Here is a 27,739-nt window from a genome sequence, read left to right as displayed (position 1 = left end):
GACAGACGATCTAGTTTTTCTACAAATCAACAGCACCAATTAAAACAAACCAAAACAAAACACAGGAGGGAAACTGTCATGCATTAAGTAAGTTTAATAGCTCTGGCCACCAAATGCAATGTGTGGACTCTATCTGGATCCAGATCTGAACACACCTATTGTAAAAATATGTCTTTGAAATAATTGGGAAAATTTGAATATGGGGGTATACAAGATTATCAAATAACCACCATGCTGTTACACCAACATAAGAAACAAATTTATTGTTTTAAACTTATTTTTTTTATGTTGGTATAACAGCATCATGATTATTTTAAAATATAATGTCCTTTTTGGTAATATATACTTACAGGAGGATAAAATACAATTTTGAAATACTATAGGAAAAAAGGGGGAAGGATACAAAGGTATTTACAAATGTTTTTAATTACAGCTAGGTGTTGAACATGTTGGGGTTCGTATTATTCTTTATCCTGCCTGAAAACATCCACAATAAAGTTAAAATTTTAAAAGTCTTCAAATTTCCCTCCAGAAAGTACAGTTATTTTTCATCAAAACCTTAGACCAGGCCAGGCGCGGTGGCTCACGCCTGTAATCCCAGCACTTTGGGAGGCCCAGGCGGGTGGATCACGAGGTCAGGAGATCGAGGCCATCCTGGCTAACACGGTGAAAACTCGTCTCTACCAAAAACATAAAAAATTAGCCGGGCGTGGTGGCGGGCGCCTGTAGTCCCAGCTACTCGGGAGGCTGAGGCAGGAGAATGGCGTGAACCCGGGAGGCAGAGCTTGCAATGAGCCGAGACCGCAGCACTGCACTCCAGCCAGGGCGACACAGCGAGACTCCGTCTCAAAAAACAAACAAACAAACAAAAAAACCTTAGACCAGAAAGGACTGTTGTATCATTGGGTGGAAAGGAGAGGTGTAGTGTGGCTGGGGAGTAGAGCTAAACTGATGATCCCATCCCCGCAGCATCATTTATGGGGTGCCTAAGGAACGACTGGTTCTTAGGCACTAGCATGAGTGGTTCTTCCTTAGGAAGATGTTGCTGGAGGTCGACAACGTTTCGGAAAGGAAGAAATTTGAGGTTAGAAAGAAAACAGGAACTTCACACAAGACTTTCACAAGTGCGATATTCTTTTCCTCTGGGTGCCTCTCTTGGAAAACGCAGAACCGAGAAAAGAAATAAGTATCATAGAACATCAGAGCTCTCGGAGCAGACGAAACAATTTAGGATCACACCAACCTCTAGAAAGGGATTAGTCTTCCCCACAGGGCTCTCAAGCTAGAATGGGACATCTTTAACAGTGGTCTTTCTTCCTAAGACACTTCCAGGGGTAAAGCCTCACCATCAGGGAAACTTCAAAAAGAGCCTCTTACTCTGCAAAGAAACTGCAGCAGCTGTAACCGCACGATTCTCAGCTGGCGTAATGCTGTCCGTGTTCACGAGTACTGCGGCCCGGGAGGGGCCAAGGGCTAGGAGCATTACCAGGCGGCAGGTGAGCCCACTCCGCGGCCGCACAAGCGCACACGCACACGTCCAAGGCAGAGGAACACTACTAGTAACACCCGCCTCTTTCTAGCCTCCCTATCCCAAGGTGACGGTGCCGATTTTATCCGCGGACAGGGCCTCCAGGGGCACACTCATAAATTCGGTGCGGAGGAACACAACTAGCAGCACCACGCCCCCGCCGCTCCCAGAACCAAAGTGACGGTGCCGACACCCCTCCGCACCCGCAAGGCCGACTTCCATAAGTAATTAGCCTAGAGCACCGTCCCTTTCCTGTCAGCACCGAGCCCCAGCCAGGACACCGGTATTCCCAGCACCATACAAGAGCTTCTTTTTCGATGAGGGAACCCAAAAGCGTCGAGCGGTTCCCAGTGAGGCCGCCCACTCACCTGGCTGGCGCAGATAAGCTCCGTGCGTCAAGACATAACAGCGTAAGTGTACGACGTGGCGCAGCGACGCGGGGGTCTTCGGGAAATGTAGTCTACAACTGGAAACCGGCCGGATCGTGTCTGCGCAGGCCCAGCAGCTAAGATCGGGTCCGGCGCTACAGAACAGAGCGATCACTGAGGCTCCCTTGCTCGAACTGTGGGACTTACCCTACTATGGTCCGAGCCTACCCTATTTCATTATACTCAAGTAACGCCCCAGAAATTCCAGAGAATCTCACACAAAGAGGTTGAGTCTTGCCGTGGTGCCTTCAGGGGAATGTCATCCCGGGCTAGAAGAGCTGCAAAAGGCTGTCAGGTAAGGTCTGGATTTCTCTCTGACAGCTCTGGCCGTGACGCAGTGGCCACGACACCGGGTTGCTGCTCAACGGGGTTCGGAAGTGTGACGCATTCTTTGCTGCCGTGTGTGTGTGTGTGTGTGTGTGTGTGCGCGCGCGCGCGTGTCCGAGTGTCCTCTGTGGGTGCAGAGTGGGTAGTGGCCAAGCCTGTGTGATGTGCGTCAGATTATGCTTGAGGCTATTAGTGGCGCATTTAGTATTGTGTGCGGAAGGGTCTTGGGAATGGTTTGATTATAGCTTTGAGGGTGATTGATGTCTGTTTAATCAGATTCAGCCTGCGACTGAGATCTTATAACCTGTAAGAAATTGATTTTTCTTTGCATGCTCATGAATTTCAAATCGATTCCCATGAAATTATATAAATGTAGTGAATGATTCATTGAGAGTTCACCTGTGGCAGTGAATATGGGGAAAGAAGTGTGTGAGCATAATATGGTGAGAATGAGCACGATTGTGTGCAGCGCTGTATTATAGTGATATCTCCTGGCTTCAGTTTTCTCACCTGTAAAGTGAGGGTGTCAGTCGTGTAACGCTTTGGAACAATGCTTTTTAATAGGAATTTCTGCAAAACTGAGTTCCATTTTTTATATCTGTGCTCTCCAATACAGTAGCCAGTAGCTACATATGGCTATTGAGAAATTGAAATGTGGCTGGTTTGACTGAGGAACGAATTTTTTAAATTGTGTTCAATTTTAATAAATCTAAATGTAAACAGCTATATATGGCTAATAGTCTTCCTATTGAACAGTACAACCTGGAGCATTAATTTGCCTTCAAGATTTGAAGGGGGTAAAAACTTAATTCATCTAGCAAATATTTGAAAATGAAATTCTTAAAATTTCTTTAAATTATTTTTTAAAATTTGAGATGATTGTAGATTCATATGAGGTTGTAAAAAATAATAGAGACATTGTGTGTTATCTTCAACTTAGTCTTCTCCAATGATAACATCTTGCAGGACTGTAGTATAATATGACAACCAGGATGTTGACATTGATAGTCAAGACAGATCATTTCCATCACCACGAGGATCTGTTGTGCTGCCCTTTTATAGACAAATGCACTTTCTTCCCTCTTGTTTGAAGATATTCGTGTCAACATTAATGATAATGTAGGCATACCTCATTTTATTGTGCGTCATTTTATTGCACTTTGCAGATACTGTATTTGTTTGTTTTAAAGAGACAGGCTCTCACTGTCTCACCCAGGCTGGAGTGCAGTGGTGCAGTTATAGCTCACTGCAGTCTCGAACTCCTGGGTTTAAGGGATCCTCCAGCTGGCCCACAAAGCCTGAAATATTTATTATGTGGTTCTTTGCAGGAAAAGTTTGCAGACTCCCAATCTGTATTATTTCTGATGGCTACTTTATTTTCTATTATATGGATACACTAGAATTTAACCTGTTCTTTATTGAAGTCTGATTTATGTTTGTATCTAGCTTTTTCTATTTTAAAATTAGTCTATCTGCACCTGTCTGCATATATCCTAGTGAACATATATAATTATTTTCCTTAGACAGGGTCGTAGGAGTGGGATTACTGAAACATCTGGCTCACATTATTAAATTCTGCTAATATAAATTTCTAATTTACCCTCTTTAAGGTGGCACCAGTGTATAAGATGGTGTGAGGGCATCTATTTTACTCCAGTTTAACATGTTATTATCAGTCTATTCAATGTTCCCGTGCTGTAAATATAAAATGCTATTTGCCACTTTAACGTATATTATCTTAATAAGTAGCAACATTTAATAGCTTTTAGTCATTAAACCCAAGTCATTATTCACGCTCGGGTTTTATTAGGCATAATAAGAAATGCTGGGTATCAGTGACAAGAGCACAGTTGAAAAAGAACTGGCTTTGTAGTTGGAGAATTGTGGATTCAGAACTCAGATGTCTTGTTTATTAACAGTGGATTTAGGTTTCTGCTTTTCTGATGTTGAAGTGGAGGTGATAATGACACTGTAGAGCTGTTCTAAGGATTAAATATCTATATATAAGGTATGCATCACATAAAAGTTGATTTTTTTATTGCTTCCAGGGCCATAAATTTACTTCTCCCTCTAGTTTGGGTACTGAGGGAGAGGGGAGGGTGAATGATGTCCTGCAGGGACGCTGGGGACTCTTCTGATTGAGGGAAATGGGGAGTGGTGAGCCCTGAGGATTGTGGGAGTTCTAGTTCAGGCTAGGAAAAGGGATCCCAGTGTGCAAGTATAATTTTGCAATGATAAAGGCCATCATGGACTGTCTATGCCAGGGATCAGCAACTGTTTTTTTGTTTTTTTGTTTGTTTTTGAGACGGAGTTTCACTCTTGTTACGCAGGCTGGAGTGCAATGGGGCGATCTCAGCTAACCGCAGCCTCCGCCTCCCAGATTCAAGCGATTTTCCTGCCTCAGCCTTCTGAGTAGCTGGAATTAGAGGCATGCGCCACCACACCCAGCTAATTTTGTATTTTTAGTAGAGACGGGGTTTCTCCATGTTGGTCAGGCTGGTCTTGAACTCCCGACCTCAGGTGATCCGCCCGCCTTGGCCTCCCAAAGTGCTGGGATTATAGGCGTGAGCCACCGCGCCCGGCCAGCAAATGTTTTTTACAGAGGGCCAAATGGGAAGTATTTTAGGCTGTGTGGCCCATACAGTCTCCATTGCAACTACTCAATTTGGCTATGGTAGCTTTCTTTCTTTTTTTTTTTTTTTTTTTTTTTTTTGAGACGGAGTCTCGCTCTGCCGGCCAGGCTGGAGTGCAGTGGCGCGATCTGGGCTCACTGCAAGCTCCGCCTCCCGGGTTCACGCCATTCTCTTGCCTCAGCCTCTCCGAGTAGCTGGGACTACAGGCGCCCGCCACCACGCCCGGCTAATTTTTTTTTTTTTTGAGACGGAGTCTCACTCTGTCGCCCAGGCTGGAGTGCAGTGGCGCGATCTGGGCTCACTGCAAGCTCCGCCTCCCGGGTTCACGCCATTCTCTTGCCTCAGCCTCTCCGAGTAGCTGGGACTACAGGCGCCCGCCACCACGCCCGGCTAATTTTTTTTTTTTTTGAGACGGACTCTCACTCTGTCGCCCAGGCTGGAGTGCAGTGGCGCGATCTGGGCTCACTGCAAGCTCCGCCTCCCGGGTTCACGCCATTCTCTTGCCTCAGCCTCTCCGAGTAGCTGGGACTACAGGCGCCCGCCACCACGCCCGGCTAATTTTTTGTATTTTTTTTAGTAGAGACGGAGTTTCACCGTGGTCTCGATCTCCTGACCTCGTGATTCGCCCGCCTCGGCCTCCCAAAGTGCTGGGATTACAAGCGTGAGCCACCGTGCCCGGCCTATGGTAGCTTTCTGAAAGTAGCCATAGTCAGAAGTAAACAAATGAACATAGCTGTGTTCCATTCCAGCTTTATTTACAAAAACATATGGGCGGGCCAGATTTGGCCCATGGGCCATAGGTTGCAAACTCCTAGTCTGTTCTATCTTTTGTCTTTAAGTCTGGGGAGGCCAGGAAGCTCCTAAGGCCATGAAGGCAGTCTGCTTTGGATAATGTGGTCTGTCCCCTTTGGATGGTGAGAATCGAGGGAAGAGAATCTACTCTGGGCAATTCTGAACATCCCAGCCTTGGGCCTAGATCAGTATCCTCATAGTGGGGATTGGCCCAGAACTCTCCTGCTGAAATATTGGTCATGTGTTCTAATGCAGGACAACCTCTGCACTGTGTCCATCCTCGTACAGCCAGGTTCCCTTGGTGTGGTGAGAGTGTGTTGGAGGGAGGTGAGGGAAGTGTAGGGGAGGTATTTGCAAGCAACAATGGAAAATAAAAGATTATTAATTTATATCATGTTGTTACCTCTGAGGCAGACCTAGTCTCATTGCCTCATTTTTTTCTCCCCTAACTCAGGCTTCTCAGAACTTTGCTTCTCCAGCAGAATAATCCTGCGGAAGACTGAGCAGTTCTTGTGAGTCTAAAACCATGGCCCATGTAAGTTGCGGTTTCTCTTTCCTTCTTTAGATTATTTTGTTTTTAAAGATCATGTGAACATTTTCACTCTTTATGCTGACACTTCTTAACAGAATTTTTTCTTAATCCCCACATTCCCAAGCTCCTCCCGTGTGCCCCCTCTCTTTTCTAACCAGTATCCACATGCACATTGACCCAATCATTCAGGGTACTCAGTCTCTGTCTAGAGCAGAGATGGAACAGACATGAAGTTCCTAGAGGGAGGTACTTTACCATCCTTTGTCAGATCTGAGGTGTAATGAAACCAAGAATGGACTCATTTGACTACACATAGGAAAGCACTGCAGTTTTCCACAGATCCTGTGTCTGTAGATAAAATGAAGTTTAACACTGATTGGCCTCAGTTTCAGTATGTGGTTGGGGCCTGCTTATAGAGAGGCCAGGGGATCTTTCCTGAGAATCTCTGAGGTGAAACCCATAATAAGACGCATTTTGTGGTTAAACGGCTAGTCTTGACATCAGTATGATTCTGGTTCATTACCTCAGTATTCTTAATCTCAAGAACAAAGAAGGTGTGTAGTACTTATAAGAAAATCATCCAGATACATAAATATTAGTTAATTGTATTCACCCAGATTTGCAGTGAGGTACTATGGCCTTGAACTTATGAGTTCACCACTGTACTCCAGCATGGGCAACAGAATGAGATCTCCATCTCGATTGATCAATCGATTGATTGATCGATAGATAAACTAAAAGGAAAAAGAGGATATAGGATTCTTTTTTCTTTAAGTTATTTAAGTGGTTTTTCTTAAAGTATTTATTATTAAGTAATTTATTGAGAATTTTTGAGGTAGAAATACAGTTTATTTGCTTGTATCCACTGTTTAATTGAATTGGGAAACATTTATTTGTTCCCAGACATGTTTTGAGTAGTTAAAGAACCCCATAATATACAGGAAATTTTGCATACAGTGGCTGGATTCTTCAAGAAAATGAGGTGACTCTGCTTTAGAACACCTGGTTCGTTTCTTCTATCTTTATCATAAGCTTTCAGCCCCAGCCTAGAGTTTAGTATAGTACCCCTTGCTGCAGTGAAACCTTTTATCTCCTTTTCTTCTTTTTAAAATACTTGTTCTGTAATTTCACCAGTAATATGTTGGTTTATGGTTTCAGGCATTGGTGACGTTCAGGGATGTGGCTATAGACTTCTCTCAGAAGGAATGGGAGTGCCTGGACACTACTCAGAGGAAATTGTACAGAGATGTGATGTTGGAGAATTACAATAACTTGGTCTCACTGGGTAAGGTCACCTATGTCAAATAATGTGGACTCTTATCTGAAATATAGCTTTCTCTTCCACAAATTTAGGACTAATTAAGAAACTAGCTGAATTTCTTCTCTCTTCCTCAAGGAATGGACTGAACTTTGATGGTTTGTGAATGGCACTTCCACTAAATGCTTTCATTTTCACCATACCTCACTGAGCCTCATGAAATGTTCCTTAATCCATTCCTGTAGTTACTTCTTCCTTAATAGTTAAAAGACTGGATTTGAATTTTGGGGCATTTACTCCAAAGCCAATGTCAGTGAAATCAGGTTTCACATTGCATTTGAGCTCAGAATTGCTATGGATGCTGTGTTATTTTGTAACATGCCTGCGAGGATAACAGCCTCACCCAGGGTCTATAATTTACATATCATGGTTCAGACCAATAACATTGATTTAAAATTAAAGTGAATGCATTCTACTTCCTAAAACAAATATTTTCTCTTACTGATTTGTGATTGAAAGTTTTACCTGTTGGACATTATGCTCAGTACCTGGGTGGTGGGATCAAACGTGCCTCAAACCTCAGCATCACACAATATCCCCAGGTAACAAACCTGCACATATGGCCCTGTATCTAAAATAAAAGTTGAAATTAGTTAAAGTAAAATAAAATTTATTAACTTAGCATCTAACTTTAAATGAGTATCTTAGCAAGAACCTAGAAATATCTTAGGAAGCTTCTTGTTTTGCTCTAAGTAAATTAACAACAAAAAAAATAATAATAGCTAATAGAGTGCTTACTATATACCAGGCATCATTCTAAGTACTAGCTACGAGATACGAAAGAAAAAAAAGAAACTAAAAGGTACCACTTTTATTTTCATTTTACAGATGAAAAAACTGAGGCCCAAATAATTTAACCAGTTTGTTTACAATCATTAGTCAATAGGTAGCAGAGTAGAATTTGGACCCACGTAGTCTGGCTTCAGAATCTATGCCCTCAATAACTACTGCCTCTCAATAGAGCTAGTCTGTATGAGTTTTAATTCCAAAATGAATTAAAATTCTCCTAGATGCATTTTAATTCCCCTGCCCATCAAGTTTCTTTATTCTCTGGGATCCTGAGGTTACACTAAGTTGAATATTCTTTAATCTTGTCAGTTTTTTCCGAAGTCTTTATCGAAATCATGTTGATTCATATAAATTTAACCAAGTCTCAAAATGTTTCTGAATGTGCAGTGTTTTACTTCTATATATTCTTATATTTCTTTCTTGTAAGCAGGATATTCTGGCTCAAAGCCAGATGTGATTACCTTACTGGAGCAAGGGAAAGAGCCCTGCGTGGCTGCGAGGGATGTGACAGGAAGACAGTACCCAGGTGAGTTGAGAGTTCATCAGGCAGATGGAAGCCCTCATTGCCAGTCATGGCCAGCTGGTGAGGGAGCATACATAGGCTTTGCATGCTGTTTAGGGAGTTCCTCTCAGAGGCCTCAGGCCTTCAGAGTAAAGGTTAAGACAGGGAAGAAAACAGATCATCTTAGCATGAACTATCAAAAGAACCTCATCCTGGCTCCTACTTACCACCTGTCTTTGTTTTTGTTTCCCCTCATATTACTCTCCATTTCAGTCAAGAGAATGCTCTTTCCTACTGCAATCAATTGCTTCCTATCTTTTCTCCATTGACATGTGTGCTTGTTTCTAATGCCTAAAAGTTCAGTCTTTCACGTATTCAGCATGTATTTACCGAGTGCTCACTCTGTGCCAAGTGTTATCAGTGCCTTGGTGAATAAGGCCAAAACCTCCCTACACTAATGGAGTTAACATTGTACTAGTGGAGATACATAGTAAACTGTAAACAAATGAATATATAATATTAAATAATGATGCATGCTATGAAAGAAACCTATGAAGGGTAAGGAGATAGAGTTTGGGCAAGTTTAATTTAGGTGGGTTGCCCAGGGAGGGCTCTTCGAAGAGAGAATATATGTGCAGAGATGTGCAGTATAGGCTTAGGCCATGTGAATATCTGGAAGAAAATAATTCCAAGCACAGCAGAGAAGTGAGCTTTGTGTGTCTGAAGAACTGGAAGAAGCTCAGAGCAGATTCAGAGTGGGGAAGAGTAACTAAATATGAATTTAGAGCTGAGCAGGGGCCAGGTCTTATATGGTTCTGTTTATCATAGTAAGAAATTTGGATTTTTCTTTTCTAAGAGTGATTGAAAGCCATAATCAAAAATATGTTTTTAAATGATCACTGTAGATGCTCTGTGAAGAATATACTAAACAGGGGCAAGATTGGAAGTAGAAAGATCAGTTATCAGGCTATTTCAGAAGTCTAGATTAGCAGTGAATGTAGATTAGATTGGGATAGTAGTGGTGAGGGATGGTAAGAAGATTCTGTATTCATCTTACGGTTTGAAAGTAGAGCTAACAGACACGCCATGGTGTATGAGTGAACAAGAAATCATAGGTGAACAAGCAGCTAAGTGTATATAATTTGCTGAGATGGACATATGGGAAAGATAGCTTGGAGGATGGAAATAGAGTCCTGATTTAGGTATATATATTTAAAATGCCTACTTGTCATCAAGATCGAGATGTTGAACAGTCAGAGAGATGGTAGGATGAATTATATTAACTTGGGTGTCCAGCCAGTGAACTGACAGGATGAGATCACTTAGGGCTGATCTGACCTACTACCTATTTTTGTAAATAAAGTTTTATTGAAACATAGCCACACTTAATTATTTATGTATTGTCTATGGCAGAGTTGAGTTGAGACAGAAGTCATATGGCTTGCAATGCATAAGATATCGACTGTCTGGTCCTTTACAGAAAGCTTGCTGATTCCCTACCTTTAGCGAATGAGTTTCATAGAATGAAGGGAGCCAGATGAGAAAAAGACAGGCCGGGGGCACTCTATTTAGAGAAGGAAGAGGAGGCAGCAAGTAGATTGAGAACAAGTAGGCCTGGAGAGTGGTACCAAAAAAGTCAAATGAAGAATATGTTTCAAGTGGAAGGGAGTAGTCATCTGTGAGGTCGACTGAACTGTAAATTGCCTATAGGATATGGCAGGAAAGAAGCTGGTGGTGACCTTGTGTTAAGAGGACAAGGTTTCAGTGGAGTCGGAGGTGAAAAAAGCCTGCTAGATGTGGCTGAAATAAAATGGGAGGTGAGGAAGTGATGACAGTGAGATAGAAAACTTTTCTAATGGGAAATCTGTTAGAAGGGAACTAGATAAGGGGTTAGTAGCTAGAAGAGGATACGGATGTAAGGAGTCTTTTTTTTTTTTTTGAGACAGAGTTTTGCTCGTCACCCAGGCTGCAGTGCAGTGGCACAATCTCTGCTCACTGCAACCTCCACCTCCCAGGTTCAAGCAGTTCCCCTGCCTCAGCCTCCCAAGTAGCTGGTATTAACAGGCATGCTCCACCACACCAGGCTAATTTTTGTATTTTTAGTAGAAACGGGGTCTCACCATGTTGGCCAGGTTGGTCTTGAACTCCTGACCTCAAGTGATCCACCCGTCTTGGCCTCCCAAAGTGCTGGGATTACAGGCGTGAGCCACCGTGCCTGGCCAGGAGTCTATATCAAGATGTGAGATTTTAAGATGAAAATGATTCTATAGAAAGGGGAAAAACTGTAGTAGAGGAAAGAATAATTATGGAAATTGGAGGACAAGGAGGTAGGATCCAGTGCACAAGAAAAATTTAAAGAACTATAGATACAACAATGGATATAGGTGGGTTGATTGATGTGGTATTATGTATTTCTTTTCAATGCTTCATTTTTATTAGAGGAATAAGGGAGATCATCAGCTAAGAATTGGCAGGAGGGAAGGGAGAGTTATGTTTGAAGTGAAAGATGTAAATATATTTTGAATACTGGTGTTCAGTTTACCTGCATCTCAATAGCTTGTTCACTTTTTATTTTCTGTTAATCATGAGTTAATAATAATAACAGTTAACATTTATTATTTACTGTATACCAGGTTTAGTCATTTCACAATGTATTCTTCAAAATATGTTGTACAGCGTAAATACATACAATTTTTTCTGTCAATGTAAAAAATAATATATTTTTTAAAATATGAAGAAAAGGCTATTAAGTTCTATATAGTATGTTGATTCCTCTATATTGAGCCAAATTCTGATTTGTATTTTATTTGCAGTTTTTTTTAGTTGAAATTCTTGGGTTGTATATAATCAGATCATTTGCAAATCGTGATAGTTTTTCATTCTTCCTTAAAAATGTTTACCTCTAAAATTCTTAATTCTGCTTAGTTGTTTTGCTTATCATAATTTTCTAAAAAGGATAAGATAACTTTTTGCTCTTTTCTCGAGTAGCTAAACTTTAAAATTATCTGTTCTTTAAAACTTTGATAGACATCTATGAAAATGTTTGCAAGGATAGGTGTTTCACAATGGAATTTCATTTGTTTAGGCTTTTTATTTCTTCTGTGGTCAATACAGGAAATTAATAGTTTCCTTAAAATTTTTTATTCTGGAATATACAGGATTATTTTGTTTAGAGCATTACATAGAGCTTTGCAAAATAGCCTATTTTTTTCAAATCAGCTTTATTGAGATATGATTTATATACAATAAAATTCACTAATTGTATCTGTTTAATTATTTTGGACAAACATGTGAGTCTTGTAATCATCACCACTTTAGTCAAGACGTAGAAGATGTCTATCATGTCAACACTTTCCACTATGTTTCTTTACAGTCAGTACCCTTCCCCCACTTGCAGCCCAGCCTGTGACAGGCAACTAAATTGCCTTCTTTCCCTAATTTTGTCTTTTCTACAATTTCATATCAAATAAATCAGAGTATGCAGTTTTTTGTGTCATACTTCTTCCACTTCTGATATTTATGAGATTCATCCAAGTAGTTAGAAGTCTCAGTAGTTAATTCCTTTTTCTTGCTGAATAGTATTTCATATCTGCTTAACTTATTAGTTAACAGTTTATGAACATCTAAGTTGTTTCTAGTCTTTCATGAGCATGAATAAAGCTGTTATGAGTGCTTGTTTACAAGTCTTTGTTTGAATGTATGCTTTGTTACCTTGGGTTAAACACCTGAGGGTGGGATTCATGGATTATATAAGTGTATATAAGAAACTGGGGGCCGGGCACGGTGGCTCACGCTTGTAATCCCAGCACTTTGGGATGCCGAGGCGGGCAGATCACGAGGTCAGGAGATCAAGACCATGGTGAAACCCTGTCTCTACTAAAAATACAAAAAATTAGCCGGGTGTGGTGGCGGGCGCCTGTAGTCCCAGCTACTCAGAGAGGCTGAGGCGGGAGAATGGCGTGAACCCGGGAGGCGGAGCTTGCAGTGAGCCGAGATTGCGCCACTGCACTCCAGCCTGGGCGACAGAGCGAGACTCTGTCTCAAAAAAAAAAAGAAACTGGGCTGGGCACAGTGGCTCATGCCTGTAATCCCAGCACTTTGGGAGGCTGAGGCAGGTGGATCGCTTGAGCCCAGAAGTTCAGGACCAGCCTGGGCAACATGGCAAACCGGTCTCTACTAAAAATACAAAAATTAGCTAGGCATAGTGGTACACACCTGTGAAAACTTTATTTAAAAAAAAGACACTGGGCTGGGTGCGATGGCTCCTGCCTGTAATCCCAGCACTTTGGGAGGCTGAGGCGGGTGGATCACGAGGTCAGGAGTTCGAGACCAGCCTGGCCAACATGGTGAAAACCCGTCTCTACTAAAAATACAAAAGTTACCTGGGCATGGTGGCGCATGCCTGTAATCCCAGCTACCCAGGAAGCTGGCATGAGAATTGCTTGAAACTGGAAGGCGGAGGTTGCAGTGAGCCAAGATCATACCACTGCACTCCAGCCTGGGCAACAAGAGCGAAACTCTGTCTCAAAAAAAAAAAAAAAAAAAAAAGAAAGAAACTGTACAAAGTGGCTATATTGTTTGGCATTCCCGGTAGATATCCAATAGCCCCACATTCTTGCCAACCTGTGGTACTGTCAGTCATTTTAATCGTAGTCATTTTAGTGGATGTGTAGGTGTATCTCATTGTGATTTTAATTTGTATTTAACTAATGACTAATGTTGAGCATATTTTCATTTATTTGCCATTCCTTTATCTCCTTTAGTAAAAAGTGTCTGTTCAGAATTTTTATCCATTAAATTTTTTAGCAATTTTATTGAGGTATAATTTACATAACATAAAATTTACTCACTGTAAGTGCACACTTGGTGACTTTTAGTCAATTTACAGTTAGGCAGCCATCATGACAATCCAGTTTTAGAATATTTCCATCACCCCCAAAAGTTTCCTTGTGCCCCTTTGCAGTTAATCCCTTCTCCCACCTCCAGCTTTAAGCATCGACTGACCTACCTTCCATTTTTGTCGATTTTCCTTTTCTGAACATTTCATATAAATGAGATCATGCAATGTACAGTCTTTTGAATCTGGCTTCTTTAACTTAGCATAATGTTCTGGAGGTCCATTATGAAGCAGCATGTATTAGTAATATATTCTCTTTTATTGCCAAATAAAATTTTGTAGGGATATACCATATTTTACTTATCTATTTACCAGTGATGGGCATTTGGATTGTCTACAGTTTGCGGCTGTTATCAATAATGCTACTATAAACATGGGTATACATATCATTGTGTGGACATATGTCTTAATTCATCTTAGTTGGATTCATAGGCATGGAACTGCTGTGTTATATGACAAATATAACTTTCACTTTATAAGAAACTGCCAAAATGTATTCCAAACTACCTGTATCACTGTACCTTCCCAATAACAATGCATAAGGGTTTCAGTTTCTTTGTCTTCTCACCAATACACGCTATTACCTGTCTTTTTGAGAACAGCCATTCCAGTGTGTGTGTAGTGGTATCTAATTGTGGTTGACGTTGAGCAATTGCTTATTAGCTATTGGTATATATTCTTTGGTGGAAAGGCTGTTCAGTGTTTTGCCCATTCTTAAAATTAGGCTGTTTCTGTTATTACTGAGTCATAAGAGTTTTAAAGTATATTCTGAATATAAGCATTTTATTTACATATATGATCTGCAAATATTTTCTCCCAGATTGCAGTGGCATGTCTTTTCATTTTCTTAATCTTATCTTTTGCAGTACAAACATTTTTCATGTTGATGAAGCCAAATGTATCTTTTTTCTTTTATGAATTGTGCTTTTGTATCTAAGAACTCTTTTTCTCATACAAGGACACAAAAATTCCCATTGATATCCATTTTGTTTATCTTCTTGATTTGTAAGGGTTCTTTATATATCTTATAATCAACTTCATCAGATATATATTTTGCAATATTTTATTAGTTTAGATACTAGATATATATTTTGCAATATTTTACTAGTTTCTGGAGTAACTTTCTATTAATTAATAAACTTTATTTTTAAAATCAGTTTTAGGTTTATAGGAAAATTTAGCAGAAAGTACAGAGTTCCTATATACTCTCTGTCCCCAAACATACACACTCTCTCCAACTACCAACAATCCACATTACAGTGGTACATTTGTTACAGTTGATAAACCTACATTGATACATCATTATCACCCAAAGTCCACAGTCTGCATTAAGGTTCACTCTTGGTGTTGTAAATTCTAATAACTTTGAAAAATATATAATGACATGTATCCACAATTGTAGTATCATACAGAGTAGTTTCACTGCTCTAAAATTTCTCTGTGTTTGGCCTAGTCATCCTTCACTCCACCCTAACCTTTAGAAACCACTGAGCATTTTACTGTCTCCATAGTTTTGCCTTTTTCAGACTATCATGTAGTTGGAATCATATAGTATGTAGCCTTCTCAGATTGTCTCTTTCACTTAGTAATATGCATTTAAGTTTCCTCAACATCTTTTTGTGATGGCTTATTCTTTTAGCACTGAATAATAGTCCATTCTCTGGATGTACCACAGCTTATCCATTCACCTACTAAAAGACATCTTGGTTGTTTTTTAAGTATTGGAAGTTTTGAATAAAGCTGCTATATGCCTTTGTGTGCAGGTTTTTGTATGAACATAAGCTTTCATTTTATTTGGGTAAACACCAAAGAATATGATTGCTGAGTAGTATGATAAGAATATGTTTAGTTTTGTAGGAAACTGCCAAAATGTTCTCCAAAGTGGCTATAATATTCTTGCATTCCCCCAGCAATGAATGAGAGTTCCTGTTGCTCCACATCCTTGTCAGCCTTTGGTGTTGCCAGTGTTTTAGAGTTTGGCCATTCCAACAGGTGTGAAGTGGTATCTCGTTGTTTTTAATTTGCAGTTCTCTGACATTCCTGATCTCTGGTTTGGTGTCTGACATTAAATTTGGAGAAATTCTTATGCATTGTTGCTTCATATATTGCTTCTTTGCCTTTCTCTCTTTTTCCTCATTCTGGTACTTTCATCATGTGTATTTACACCTTTTATACTTACCCCCAGAGTTCTTGGATATCTGTTCTGTTTCTTTCAGTATTTTTTCTCTTTCTTTTCAGTGTTGGAAATTTCTCTTGTCACATCCTCAAGTGCAGAGACTCCTCAGCTGTGTCCAGTTTACTAATGAGCACATCAAAGGCATTCTTCATTTCTATTACGGTGTTTTTGATCTTTAGCATTTCTTTTTGATTCTTTCTTAGAATATTCATCTCTGTTTTCATTATCCATCTGGATGTTGTCTATTTTTTCTATTAAAGCCCTTAACACATTTCTTATAGTCTTTTAAAACTCCTGGTCTGATAATTCCAACATTCCTGCCATATCTGACTCTAATTCTGATGCTTGTTTAGTCTCATCAAAGTGTTTCTTGCCTTTTAGTTTTCCTTCTTATTTTTTGTTGGAAGGTAAACATGATGTACTGGGTAATGGGAAACATAGTAAATAGGCCTTTAGGAATGTAGTGATAAGGTGTAAGGGGAGAGGAGTGTTCCATAGTCCCAGAATTAGGTCTCAGTGTTTTGGTGCACCTGTGCCACTTGACGGAACTTAACCAGTGCTTCCATTTTTTCCCCATTGCTAGGTGTGACAGGATGGCTTAGAGGCCTGAGTTGGGTATTTTCTTTCCTCTATGCCATTAGGTTCTAATAAAACCCCAGAAGGTTATGATCTATCTACTTGAGAAGAAAATACTCCTAACCTCAAGTGATCCACCCACCTTGGCCTCCCAAAGTGCTGGGATTACAAGCGTGAGCCACTGCGCCTGACCAGTATTTAGATTTTTTTAGGCTCTTGTTTTATTTAGATTGCCACCCTCCAGCTTTCATTTAACTTATCTGTGTTAATAAGATTCCTTGACACTTCTAGTCTCCCAGCCATCTCCTCATACTATTCAGTTACTCTGTTCTCCCTAAAATTGTTGAGTTTCTTTGTTCATTTTTTCCAGAAACCATTCAACATGGCACATACCTGTTATAATATCTAAAAAAATCATTTAAATACTTCTCTATCAAGTATAGGAATGGTTGGTTTTAGATGTAAGGGAACAGAAGAGATATCATCTGAGAAAGGTTATAAAGAAAGTACAGTGGGCCGGGCGCGGTGGCTACCGCCTGTAATCCCAGCACTTTGGGAGGCCACGGTGGGCAGATCACAAGGTCAGGGGTTTGAGACCAGCCTGGCCAATATAGTGAAACCCCGTCTCTAGTAAAAATACCAAAAAATTAGTGGGGCGTGGTGGTGGGTTCCTGTAATCCCAGCTACTTGGGAGGCTGAGGCAAGGAGAATCACTTGAACCTGGGAGGCAGAGGTTGCAGTGAGCCGAGATTGTGCCACTGCACTCCATCCTGGGTGACAGAGTGAGACTCTGTCTCGAAAAATAAATAAATAAATAAATAAATAAAAAGAAAAAAGAGTAAAGTGAGCATCCAGTAGGTGGCTGAATAATAGTAAAACTCAGCTGTGTAAACACACATCTCTTTGCACAGGAGGCGGTGAACAACAGGATTGGAAACATCTCTGCTTAATTGGATAGCCATTTAAAGGATGAGTAGGCAAAACAATGGCTTTTTCATTTTATACATTTGGTTGAACTACCTTGGATTTACTTTTGTTCTGATCTGTAAAGGAAGTAAGGTAGGAAAGAGTGCATTTAATCACTGTAATAAGGTGAGAGAGATTAGAGCTAGTTTGTAATTGTTACAAAAATATAAAAATTGGGGGGGTGGAGCCAAGATGGCCGAATAGGAACAGTTCCTGTCTCCAGCTCCCAGCCCCAGTGACACAGAAGACGGGTGATTTCTGCATTTCTGCTTGAGGTACCGGTTTCATCTCACTAGGGAGTGCCTAACAGTGGGTTCAGGACAGTCGGTGAAGCGCACTGTGCGCGAGCCGAAGCAGGGCGAGGCATTGCCTCCTTGGGAAGCGCAAGGGGTCAGGGAGTTCCCTTTCCTAGTCAAAGAAAGGGGAAACAGACGGCACCTGGAATATCGGGTCAGTCCCGTCCTAATACTGCGCTTTTCCAACGGGCCTGGAAAACGGCACACTGGGAGATTGTGTCCCGCACCTGGCTCGGAGGGTCCTATGCCCACGGAGTCTTGCTGATTGCTAGCACAGCAGTCTGAGATCACGCTGCAAGGCGGCAACGAGGCTGGGGGAAGGGCGCCCGCCATTGCCCAGGCTTGCTTAGGTAAACAAAGCAGCCAGGAAGCTCGAACTGGGTGGAGCCCACCACAGCTCAAGGAGGCCTGCCTGCCTCTGTAGGCTCCACCTCTGGGGGCAGGGCACAGACAACCAAAAACTCAGCGAGAACCTCCACAGCCTTAAATGTCCCTGTCTGACTGACAGCTTTGAAGAGAGTAGTGGTTCTCCCAGCACGCAGCTGGAGATCTGAGAACGGACAGACTGCCTCCTAAAGTGGGTCCCCCACCCCTGAGCAGCCTAACTGGGAGGCACCCCCCCAGTAGGGACAGACTGACACCTCATTCAACCGGGTACTCCTCTGAGACAAAACTTTCAGAGGAACTATCAGACAGCTGAATTTGTGGTCTCACGAAAATCCGCTGTTCTGCAGCCACCGGTGCTGACACCCAGCCAAACAGGGTCTGGAGTGGACCTCTAGTAAACTCCAACAGACCTGCAGCTGAGGGTCTTGTCTGGTAGAAGGAAAATTAACAAACACAAAGGACATCCACACCAAAAACCCATCTGTACATCACCATCATCGAAGACAAAAAGTAGACAAAACCACAAAGATGGGGAAAAAACAGACCAAAAAAACTGGAAACTCTAAAAAACAGAGCACCTCTCCTCCTCCAAAGGAACGCAGTTCCTCACCAGCAACGGAACAAAGCTGGATGGAGGATGACTTTGATGAGTTGAGAGAAGAAGGCTTCAGACGATCAAACTACTCTGAGCTACGAGAGGAAATTCAAAACAATAGCAAAGAAGTTAAAAACTTTGAAAAAAAATTAGAAGAATGGATAACTAGAATAACCAATGGAGAGAAGGGCTTAAAGGAGATGATGGAGCTGAAAGCCAAGTTTCGAGAACTACGCGAAGAATGCAGAAGCCTCAGTAGCAGATGCGATCAACTGGAAGAAAGGGTATCACTGATAGAAGATGAAATGAATGAAATGAAGAGAGAAGGGAAGTTTAGAGAAAAAAGAATAAAAAGAAATGAACAAAGCCTCCAAGAAATTTGGGACTATGTGAAAAGACCAAACCTACGTCTGATTGGTGTACCTGAAAATGATGGGGAGAATGGAACCAAGTTGGAAAACACTCTGCAAGATATTATCCAGGAGAACTTCCCCAATCTAGCAAGGCAGGCCAGCATTCAGATTCAGGAAATACAGAGAATGCCACAAAGATACTCCTCGAGAAGGGCAACTCCAAGACACATAATTGTCAGATTCACCAAAGTTGAAATGAAGGAAAAAATGTTAAGGGCAGCCAGAGAGAAAGGTCGGGTTACCCACAAAGGGAAGCCCATCAGACTAACAGCTGATCTCTCAGCAGAAACTCTACAAGCCAGAAGAGAGTGGGGGCCGATATTCAACATTCTTAAAGAAAAGAATTTTCAACCCAGAATTTCCTATCCCGCCAAACTAAGCTTCATAAGTGAAGGAGAAATAAAATACTTTACAGACAAGCAAACGCTGAGTGATTTTGTCACCACCAGGCCTGCCCTAAAAGAGCTCCTGAAGGAAGCACTAAACATGGAAAGGAACAACCGGTACCGGCCCCTGCAAAAACATGCCAAACTGTAAAGACCATCGAGGCTAGGAAGAAACTATAGCAACTAACGAGCAAAATAACCAACTAACATCATAATGACAGGATCAGATTCACACATAACAATATTCACGTTAAATGTAAATGGGCTAAATGCCCCAATCAAAAGACACAGACTGGCAAACTGGATAAGGAGTCAGGACCCATCAGTGTGCTGTATTCAGGAAACCCATCTCACGTGCAGAGACACACATAGACTCAAAATAAAGGGATGGAGGAAGATCTATCAAGCAACTGGAAAACAAAAAAAGGCAGGGGTTGCAATCCTAGTCTCTGATAAAATAGACTTTAAACCAACAAAGATCAAAAGAGACAAAGAAGGCCATTACATAATGGTAAAGGGATCAATTCAACAAGAAGAGCTAACTATCCTAAATATATATGCACCCAACACAGGAGCACCCAGATTCATAAGGCAAGTCCTCAGTGACCTACAAAGGGACTTAAACTCCCACACAATAATAATGGGAGATTTTAACACCCCACTGTCAGCATTAGACAGATCAACAAGACAGAAAGTTAACAGGGATATCCAGGAATTGAACTCAGCTCTACATAAAGTGGACCTAATAGACATCTACAGAACTCTCCACCCCAAATCAACAGAATATACATTTTTTTCAGCACCACACCACACCTATTCCAAAATTGACCACATAGTTGGAAGTAAAGCTCTTCTCAGCAAATGTAAAAGAACAGAGATTATAACAAACTGTCTCTCAGACCACAGTGCAATCAAACTAGAACTCAGGATTAAGAGACTCAGTCAAAACCGCTCAACTACATGGAAACTGAACAACCTGCTCCTGAATGACTATTGGTTACATAATGAAATGAAGGCAGAAATAAAGATGTTCTTTGAAACCAACGAGAACAAAGACACAACATACCAGAATCTCTGGGACACGTTCAAAGCAGTGTGTAGAGGAAAATTTATAGCACTAAATGCCCACAAGAGAAAGCAGGAAAGATCCAAAATTGACACCCTAACATCACAATTAAAAGAACTAGAAAAGCAAGAGCAAACACATTCAAAAGCTAGCAGAAGGCTAGAAATAACTAAAATCAGAGCAGAACTGAAGGAAATAGAGACACAAAAAACCCTTCAAAAAATTAATGAATCCAGGAGCTGGTTTTTTGAAAAGATCAACAAAATTGATGGACCGCTAGCAAGACTAATAAAGAAGAAAAGAGAGAAGAATCAAATAGATGCAATAAAAAACGAAAAAGGGGATATCACCACCGATCCCACAGAAATACAATCTACCATCAGAGAATACTACAAACACCTCTATGCAAATAAACTAGAAAATCTGGAAGAAATGGATAAATTCCTCGACAAATACACCCTCCCAAGACTAAACCAGGAAGAAGTTGAATCTCTGAATAGACCAATAACAGGTTCTGAAATTGTGGCAATAATCAATAGCTTACCAACCAAAAAGAGTCCAGGACCTGATGGATTCACAGCTGAATTCTACCAGAGGTACAAGGAGGAACTGGTACCATTCCTTCTGAAACTATTCCAATCGATAGAAAAAGAGGGAATCCTCCCTAACACATTTTACGAAGCCAGCATCGTCCTGATACCAAAACCTGGCAGAGACATAACCAAAAAAGAGAATTTCAGACCAATATCCTTGATGAACATTGATGCAAAAATCCTCAATAAAATACTGGCAAACCGAATCCAGCAGCACATCAAAAAGCTTATCCACCATGATCAAGTGGGCTTCATCCCTGGGATGCAAGGCTGGGTCAACATACGCAAATCAATAAATGTAATCCAGCATATAAACAGAACCAAAGACAAAAACCACATGATTATCTCAATAGATGCAGAAAAGGCCTTTGACAAAATTCAACAACCCTTCATGCTAAAAACTCTCAATAAATTAGGTATTGATGGGACATATCTCAAAATAATAAGAGCTATCTATGACAAACCCACAGCCAATATCATACTGAATGGGCAAAAACTGGAAGCATTCCCTCTGAAAACTGGCACAAGACAGGGATGCCCTCTCTCACCGCTCCTATTCAACATAGTGCTGGAAGTTCTGGCCAGAGCAATCAGGCAGGAGAAGGAAATAAAGGGTATTCAATTAGGAAAAGAGGAAGTCAAATTGTCCCTGTTTGCAGATGACATGATTGTATATCTAGAAAACCCCATTGTCTCAGCCCAAAATCTCCTTAAGCTGATTAGCAACTTCAGCAAAGTCTCAGGATACAAAATTAATGTACAAAAATCACAAGCATTCTTGTACACCAATAACAGACAAACAGAGAGCCAAATCATGAGTGAACTCCCATTCACAATTGCTTCAAAGAGAATCAAATACCTAGGAATCCAACTTACAAGGGATGTGAAGGACCTCTTCAAGGAGAAGTACAAACCACTGCTCAATGAAATAAAAGAGGATACAAACAAATGGAAGAACATTCCATGCTCATGGGTTGGAAGAATCAATATCGTGAAAATGGCCATACTGCCCAAGGTAATTTATAGATTCAATGCCATCCCCATCAAGCTACCAATGACTTTCTTCACAGAATTGGAAAAAACTACTTTAAAGTTCATATGGAACCAAAAAAGAGCCCGCATCGCCAAGTCAATCCTAAGCCAAAAGAACAAAGCTGGAGGCATCACGCTACCTGACTTTAAACTATACTACAAGGCTACAGTAACCAAAACAGCATGGTACTGGTACCACAACAGAGACATAGATCAATGGAACAGAACAGAGCCCTCAGAAATGATGCCGCATAGCTACAACTATCTGATCTTTGAAAAACCTGACAAAAACAAGAAATGGGGAAAGGATTCCCTATTTAATAAATGGTGCTGGGAAAACTGGCTAGCCATATGTAGAAAGCTGCAACTGGATCCCTTCCTTACACCTTATACCAAAATTAATTCAAGATGGATTCAAGACTTATATGTTAGACCTAAAACCATTAAAATCCTACAAGAAAACCTAGGCAATACCATTCAGGACATAGGCGTGGGCAAGGACTTCATGTCTAAAACACCAAAAGCAATGGCAACAAAAGCCAAAATCGACAAATGGGATCTCATTAAACTAAAGAGCTTCTGCACAGCAAAAGAAACTATCATCAGAGTGAACAGGCAACCTACACAATGGGAGAAAATTTTTGCAACCTACTCATCTGACAAAGGGCTAATATCCAGAATCTACAATGAACTCAAACAAATTTACAAGAAAAAAACAAACAACCCCATCAAAAAGTGGGCAGAGGACATGAACAGACACTTCTCAAAAGAAGACATTTATGCAGCCAAAAAACACATGAAGAAATGCTCCTCATCACTGGCCATCAGAGAAATGCAAATCAAAACCACAGTGAGATACCATCTCACACCAGTTAGAATGGCCATCATTAAAAAATCAGGAAACAACAGGTGCTGGAGAGGATGTGGAGAAATAGGAACACTTTTACACTGTTGGTGGGACTGTAAACTAGTTCAACCATTGTGGAAGTCAGTGTGGCGATTCCTCAGGGATCTAGAACTAGAAATACCATTTGACCCAGCCATCCCATTACTGGGTATATACCCAAAGGACTATAAATCATGCTGCTATAAAGACACATGCACACGTATGTTTATTGCGGCACTATTCACAATAGCAAAGAGTTGGAACCAACCCAAATGTCCAACAACGATAGACTGGATTAAGAAAATGTGGCACATATACACCATGGAATACTATGCAGCCATAAAAAATGATGAGTTCGTGTCCTTTGTAGGGACATGGATGAAACTGGAAAACATCATTCTCAGTAAACTATCGCAAGGACAAAAAACCAAACACCGCATGTTCTCACTCATAGGTGGGAATTGAACAATGAGAACTCATGGACACAGGAAGGGGAACATCACACTCCGGGGACTGTTGTGGGGTGGGGGGAGGGGGGAGGGACAGCACTGGGAGATACACCTAATGCTAAATGACGAATTAATGGGTGCAGGAAATCAACATGGCACATGGATACATATGTAACAAACCTGCACATTGTGCACATGTACCCTAAAACCCTAAAGTATAATTAAAAAAAAAAAAAAAAATATATATATATATATAAAAATTAAGTGATTGTCCTGATATTCAGCTGTCCTATACGTGACTTGTCTGTCATTCATCATCATAATTTCCTTTAAGACAATGATTAATTTATTGTACAGTCAATTGTTTAATGCCTGCTATATGCTAGTGGGTAGTTATTCACTGTTGAATGAAATAAGGATTACTTCTTCCTTTGGGAAGGTTTAGGGATCAGAAAATCAACAAAAGAGCAAAAAAGAAAAATCAGTGAATATGCATTTGAAAATTGTGAAATGAAGAAATGAAACATGATGCTGGAATTGAGAATAAAGGACATAGACTGCCTTACAGTCGGTAGGGCAAGCCTTTCTGTGTAAGAGATATTTAACCAACCATTAAAAATGAGAAAGAGTTGGCCTTTCACAGAGCCCAGGACAGATTATTTTTAGGAGATGAAAAATCCCGTAGAAAACTATATGAAATGGGAAATGCTATGACACAATCGAGGAGCTGAATAGAAGCAAGTGTCATAATAAGAGGGAGTAAGGAGGATGACGTCTTTGAAAGAGGTCTTTAGGTAACCAAAGACCATATTATATTATATGGTAACACGTTTGGATTTTATTCTAAGAGTTAAGAAAAACTGTTAAAATTGTTAAGTGGAGATTCTCAAACTTTGATCTATATCAGAATCATCTAGTGGAGTTATTAAAAATTCAGATACCAAATTACTCCTGTAGATTTGATTCACTTGACTTGTGTGTAACTAAATAGCAGTATTTGTGATAAGTTCCCCAGATGATTCTCATCCACAATAAAATTTTAGAACCAGTGATGTAAATAAACTATTTGCCATAGCACTACAATCTTATATAGTCTCTTTTTTTTTTTTTTTTTTTTTGAGACGGAGTTAAGCTCTTGTAGCCCAGGCTGGAGTGCAATGGTGTGATCTCAGCTCACTGCAACCTCCACCTCCCGGGTTCAAGTGATTCTCCTGCCTCAGACTCCCGAGTAGCTAGGATTACAGGCGCCTGCCACGATGTTCGGCTAATTTTGTATTTTGTTTAGTAGAGATGGGGTTTCACCATGTTGGTCAGGCTGGTCTTGAACTCCTGACCTCAGATGATCCACCTGCCTCGGCCTTCCAAAGTGCTGGGATTACAGGCATGAGCCACCGCACCCAGCTATAATCTCTCATTTTCTAAGCTCATATTGCCTAATTTCAAATTATATAACTATTGAAATATTCTTTAAGCCATTGACTTCTAGTGAGAACTGTTTTCACTTTGTTTCCTATTTTGAAAATGTAAACTTTATGTTATGCTGGCTACAGGAAAATAATTTTTCGTTTGCTTTTATGTTTTCTTTCAGGTTTGTTATCCAGGCATAAGACCAAGAAATTATCTTCAGAAAAGGACATTCATGAAATCAGTTTATCCAAAGGGAGTATAATAGAAAAAAGTAAAACTCTTCGTCTGAAAGGATCCATTTTTAGAAATGAGTGGCATAGCAAAAGTCAGTTTGAGGCTCAACAGGGACTTGAAGAAAGATCTATCAGTCAAAAGAAAATCGTCTGCAAAAAAATGTCAACTGATAGAAAACATCCCTCTTTTACTCTGAATCAGAGAATTAATAATAGTGAGAAAAGTTGTGACTCAAACTTGGTTCAACGTGGGAAAATAGATTCTGATGTGAAACATGATTGTAAAGAGTGTGGGAGTACTTTTAATAATGTCTATCAGCTTACTCTCCATCAGAAAATTCATCCTGGTGAAAAATCCTGTAAATGTGAGAAATGTGGGAAAGTTTTTAGTCATAGCTACCAACTTACTCTGCATCAGAGATTTCATACTGGTGAGAAACCCTATGAATGTCAAGAATGTGGGAAGACCTTTTTTCTTTACCCACAACTTAATCGACATCAGAAAATTCACACTGGTAAAAAACCCTATATGTGTAAGAAATGTGATAAGGGTTTTTTTAGTAGAATAGAACTTACTAAACATAAAATAATTCATACTGGTAAGAAATCTTATGAATGTAAAGAATGTGGAAAAGTTTTTCAACTTGTTTTCTACTTTAAAGAACATGAGAGAATTCATAGAGGTAAGAAACCCTATGAATGTAAAGAGTGTGGGAAAGCTTTTAGTGTATGTGGACAACTTACCCGTCATCAGAAAATTCATACTGGTGTAAAACCCTACGAATGTAAGGAATGTGGAAAGACTTTTAGACTTAGTTTTTACCTTACGGAACACAGAAGAACTCATGCAGGTAAGAAACCTTATGAATGTAAGGATTGTGGGAAATCATTTAATGTGCGTGGACAGCTTAATCGGCATAAAACAATTCATACTGGTATAAAACCTTTTGCATGTAAGGTGTGTGAGAAGGCTTTTAGTTATAGTGGTGACCTCAGAGTACATTCTAGAATTCATACTGGAGAGAAACCATATGAATGTAAGGAATGCGGGAAAGCCTTTATGCTTCGTTCAGTCCTTACTGAACATCAGAGACTTCATACTGGTGTGAAGCCCTACGAATGTAAGGAATGTGGGAAGACCTTTCGAGTGCGCTCTCAAATTAGTCTACATAAGAAAATTCATACTGATGTGAAGCCCTACAAATGTGTACGATGTGGGAAGACCTTTAGATTTGGTTTCTACCTTACTGAACACCAAAGAATTCACACTGGTGAAAAGCCCTATAAATGTAAAGAATGTGGAAAGGCCTTTATTCGTAGAGGGAATCTTAAAGAACATCTGAAAATTCATTCTGGTTTAAAACCCTATGACTGTAAAGAATGTGGGAAGTCGTTTAGTCGGCGTGGGCAGTTCACTGAACATCAGAAAATTCATACGGGTGTAAAACCATACAAATGTAAAGAATGTGGGAAGGCCTTTAGTCGTAGTGTAGACCTTAGAATACATCAAAGAATTCATACTGGTGAGAAACCCTATGAGTGTCAACAATGTGGGAAGGCCTTTAGACTTAATTCACACCTTACTGAACATCAGAGAATTCACACTGGTGAGAAACCCTATGAGTGTAAGGTATGTAGAAAGGCCTTTAGACAATATTCACATCTTTATCAACATCAGAAAACTCATAATGTAATTTAATATAAGAAAAGGTTTCCATGTCATGCTCTATTTATAGAATATCAAAATATTTATGGCCAGAAAGAAGTTCTGTCAATGTGTTGATCTTTTTTTAGACATATTAACTTAATAAATGTATGAGTCTTAAATACCTCTTAGTTCTCATTAAATTTAGGAAAATTCACACTAGAAAATAAAGCTGTTAATGTAACAATTGTGGAAAAGCGTTCTAGCAACAGCATATACTTATCATCATTGCCTTTCCACTATTCTATCTGTGTGATATTAGACAAAATATTTGCTTCTTGGTACCTCAGCTGTAAAATGAAACACACCTAAAAGTGTGGTTGTTTCCAACATGTATAATACAGCAACAACTATCTGGCCCACACTGCTTTGGATTAATATTGGATATTACTGTTTTTATTATCATCAACATTATTATTAGTGGATTTCTTAATAGGAAGACACAATGGAGATGACAAATCTGGAAAAGCCACTCATCACTTCTATTTCATGAAGTACTTCTTTGATAAAATCTGTTATGGGCTGAATATTTGTGTTCCCGTAACAATTCCTATGTTGAAACACGAATCCCAAGGTGATGATATTTGAAGGTAGGGCCTTTAGGAGGAAATTAGGTCATGAGGGTGGAGCCTTCATGAATGGAATTACTGCCTTTATAAGAAGAAGCCAAAGAGCCAGCTAGCTCTTTAAACCACATGAGGATACAGCAAGAAGTCAGCAGTCTACAGTGCAAAAGAGGGCCTTCACCAGAACCCAAGCATGCTGGCACCCTGACCTTGGACTTTCAGCCTCCAAAACTGTGAGAAATAAATTTCAGTTATTTATAA

General features: G+C 40.3%; 1 protein-coding gene across 4 annotated transcripts; it reads left to right on the top strand.

Annotated features, from left to right (window-relative positions):
• The first annotated feature begins 2,104 nt into the window (after positions 1–2,104).
• On the top strand, positions 2,105–27,739 carry ZNF540 (zinc finger protein 540). Of its 4 annotated transcripts, none has more exons than XM_055249691.2 (5): positions 2,105–2,251; positions 6,163–6,243; positions 7,399–7,525; positions 8,778–8,873; positions 25,156–27,739. In XM_055249691.2, exons 2-5 carry the CDS (start codon positions 6,235–6,237, stop codon positions 26,904–26,906), a joined length of 1,983 nt encoding a protein of 660 aa, XP_055105666.1. In that variant the 5' UTR covers positions 2,105–2,251; positions 6,163–6,234; the 3' UTR covers positions 26,907–27,739. The 4 variants fall into 4 exon arrangements, with proteins under 4 accessions (XP_055105666.1, XP_063477336.1, XP_063477338.1 ...); XM_063621266.1 differs by having other exon boundaries at positions 8,775–8,873; XM_063621268.1 differs by lacking the exon at positions 2,105–2,251 and adding an exon at positions 2,357–2,589 and having other exon boundaries at positions 8,775–8,873.

This window comes from Symphalangus syndactylus, chromosome 17 (assembly GCF_028878055.3).
Source record: "Symphalangus syndactylus isolate Jambi chromosome 17, NHGRI_mSymSyn1-v2.1_pri, whole genome shotgun sequence".
NCBI classification, from domain to species: domain Eukaryota; kingdom Metazoa; phylum Chordata; class Mammalia; order Primates; family Hylobatidae; genus Symphalangus; species Symphalangus syndactylus.
Note: the sequence above shows the minus strand (reverse complement) of the source record. Positions and strands in the feature narration are given on the sequence as shown.

Excerpts from the sequence above, each read along its gene's own strand:
- ZNF540 (XM_063621266.1), top strand. Across the intron at positions 7,526-8,774 it reads CAATAACTTGGTCTCACTGG|CAGGATATTCTGGCTCAAAG; the intron begins GTAAGGTCACCT and ends CTTTCTTGTAAG. Across the intron at positions 8,874-25,155 it reads GACAGGAAGACAGTACCCAG|GTTTGTTATCCAGGCATAAG; the intron begins GTGAGTTGAGAG and ends GTTTTCTTTCAG.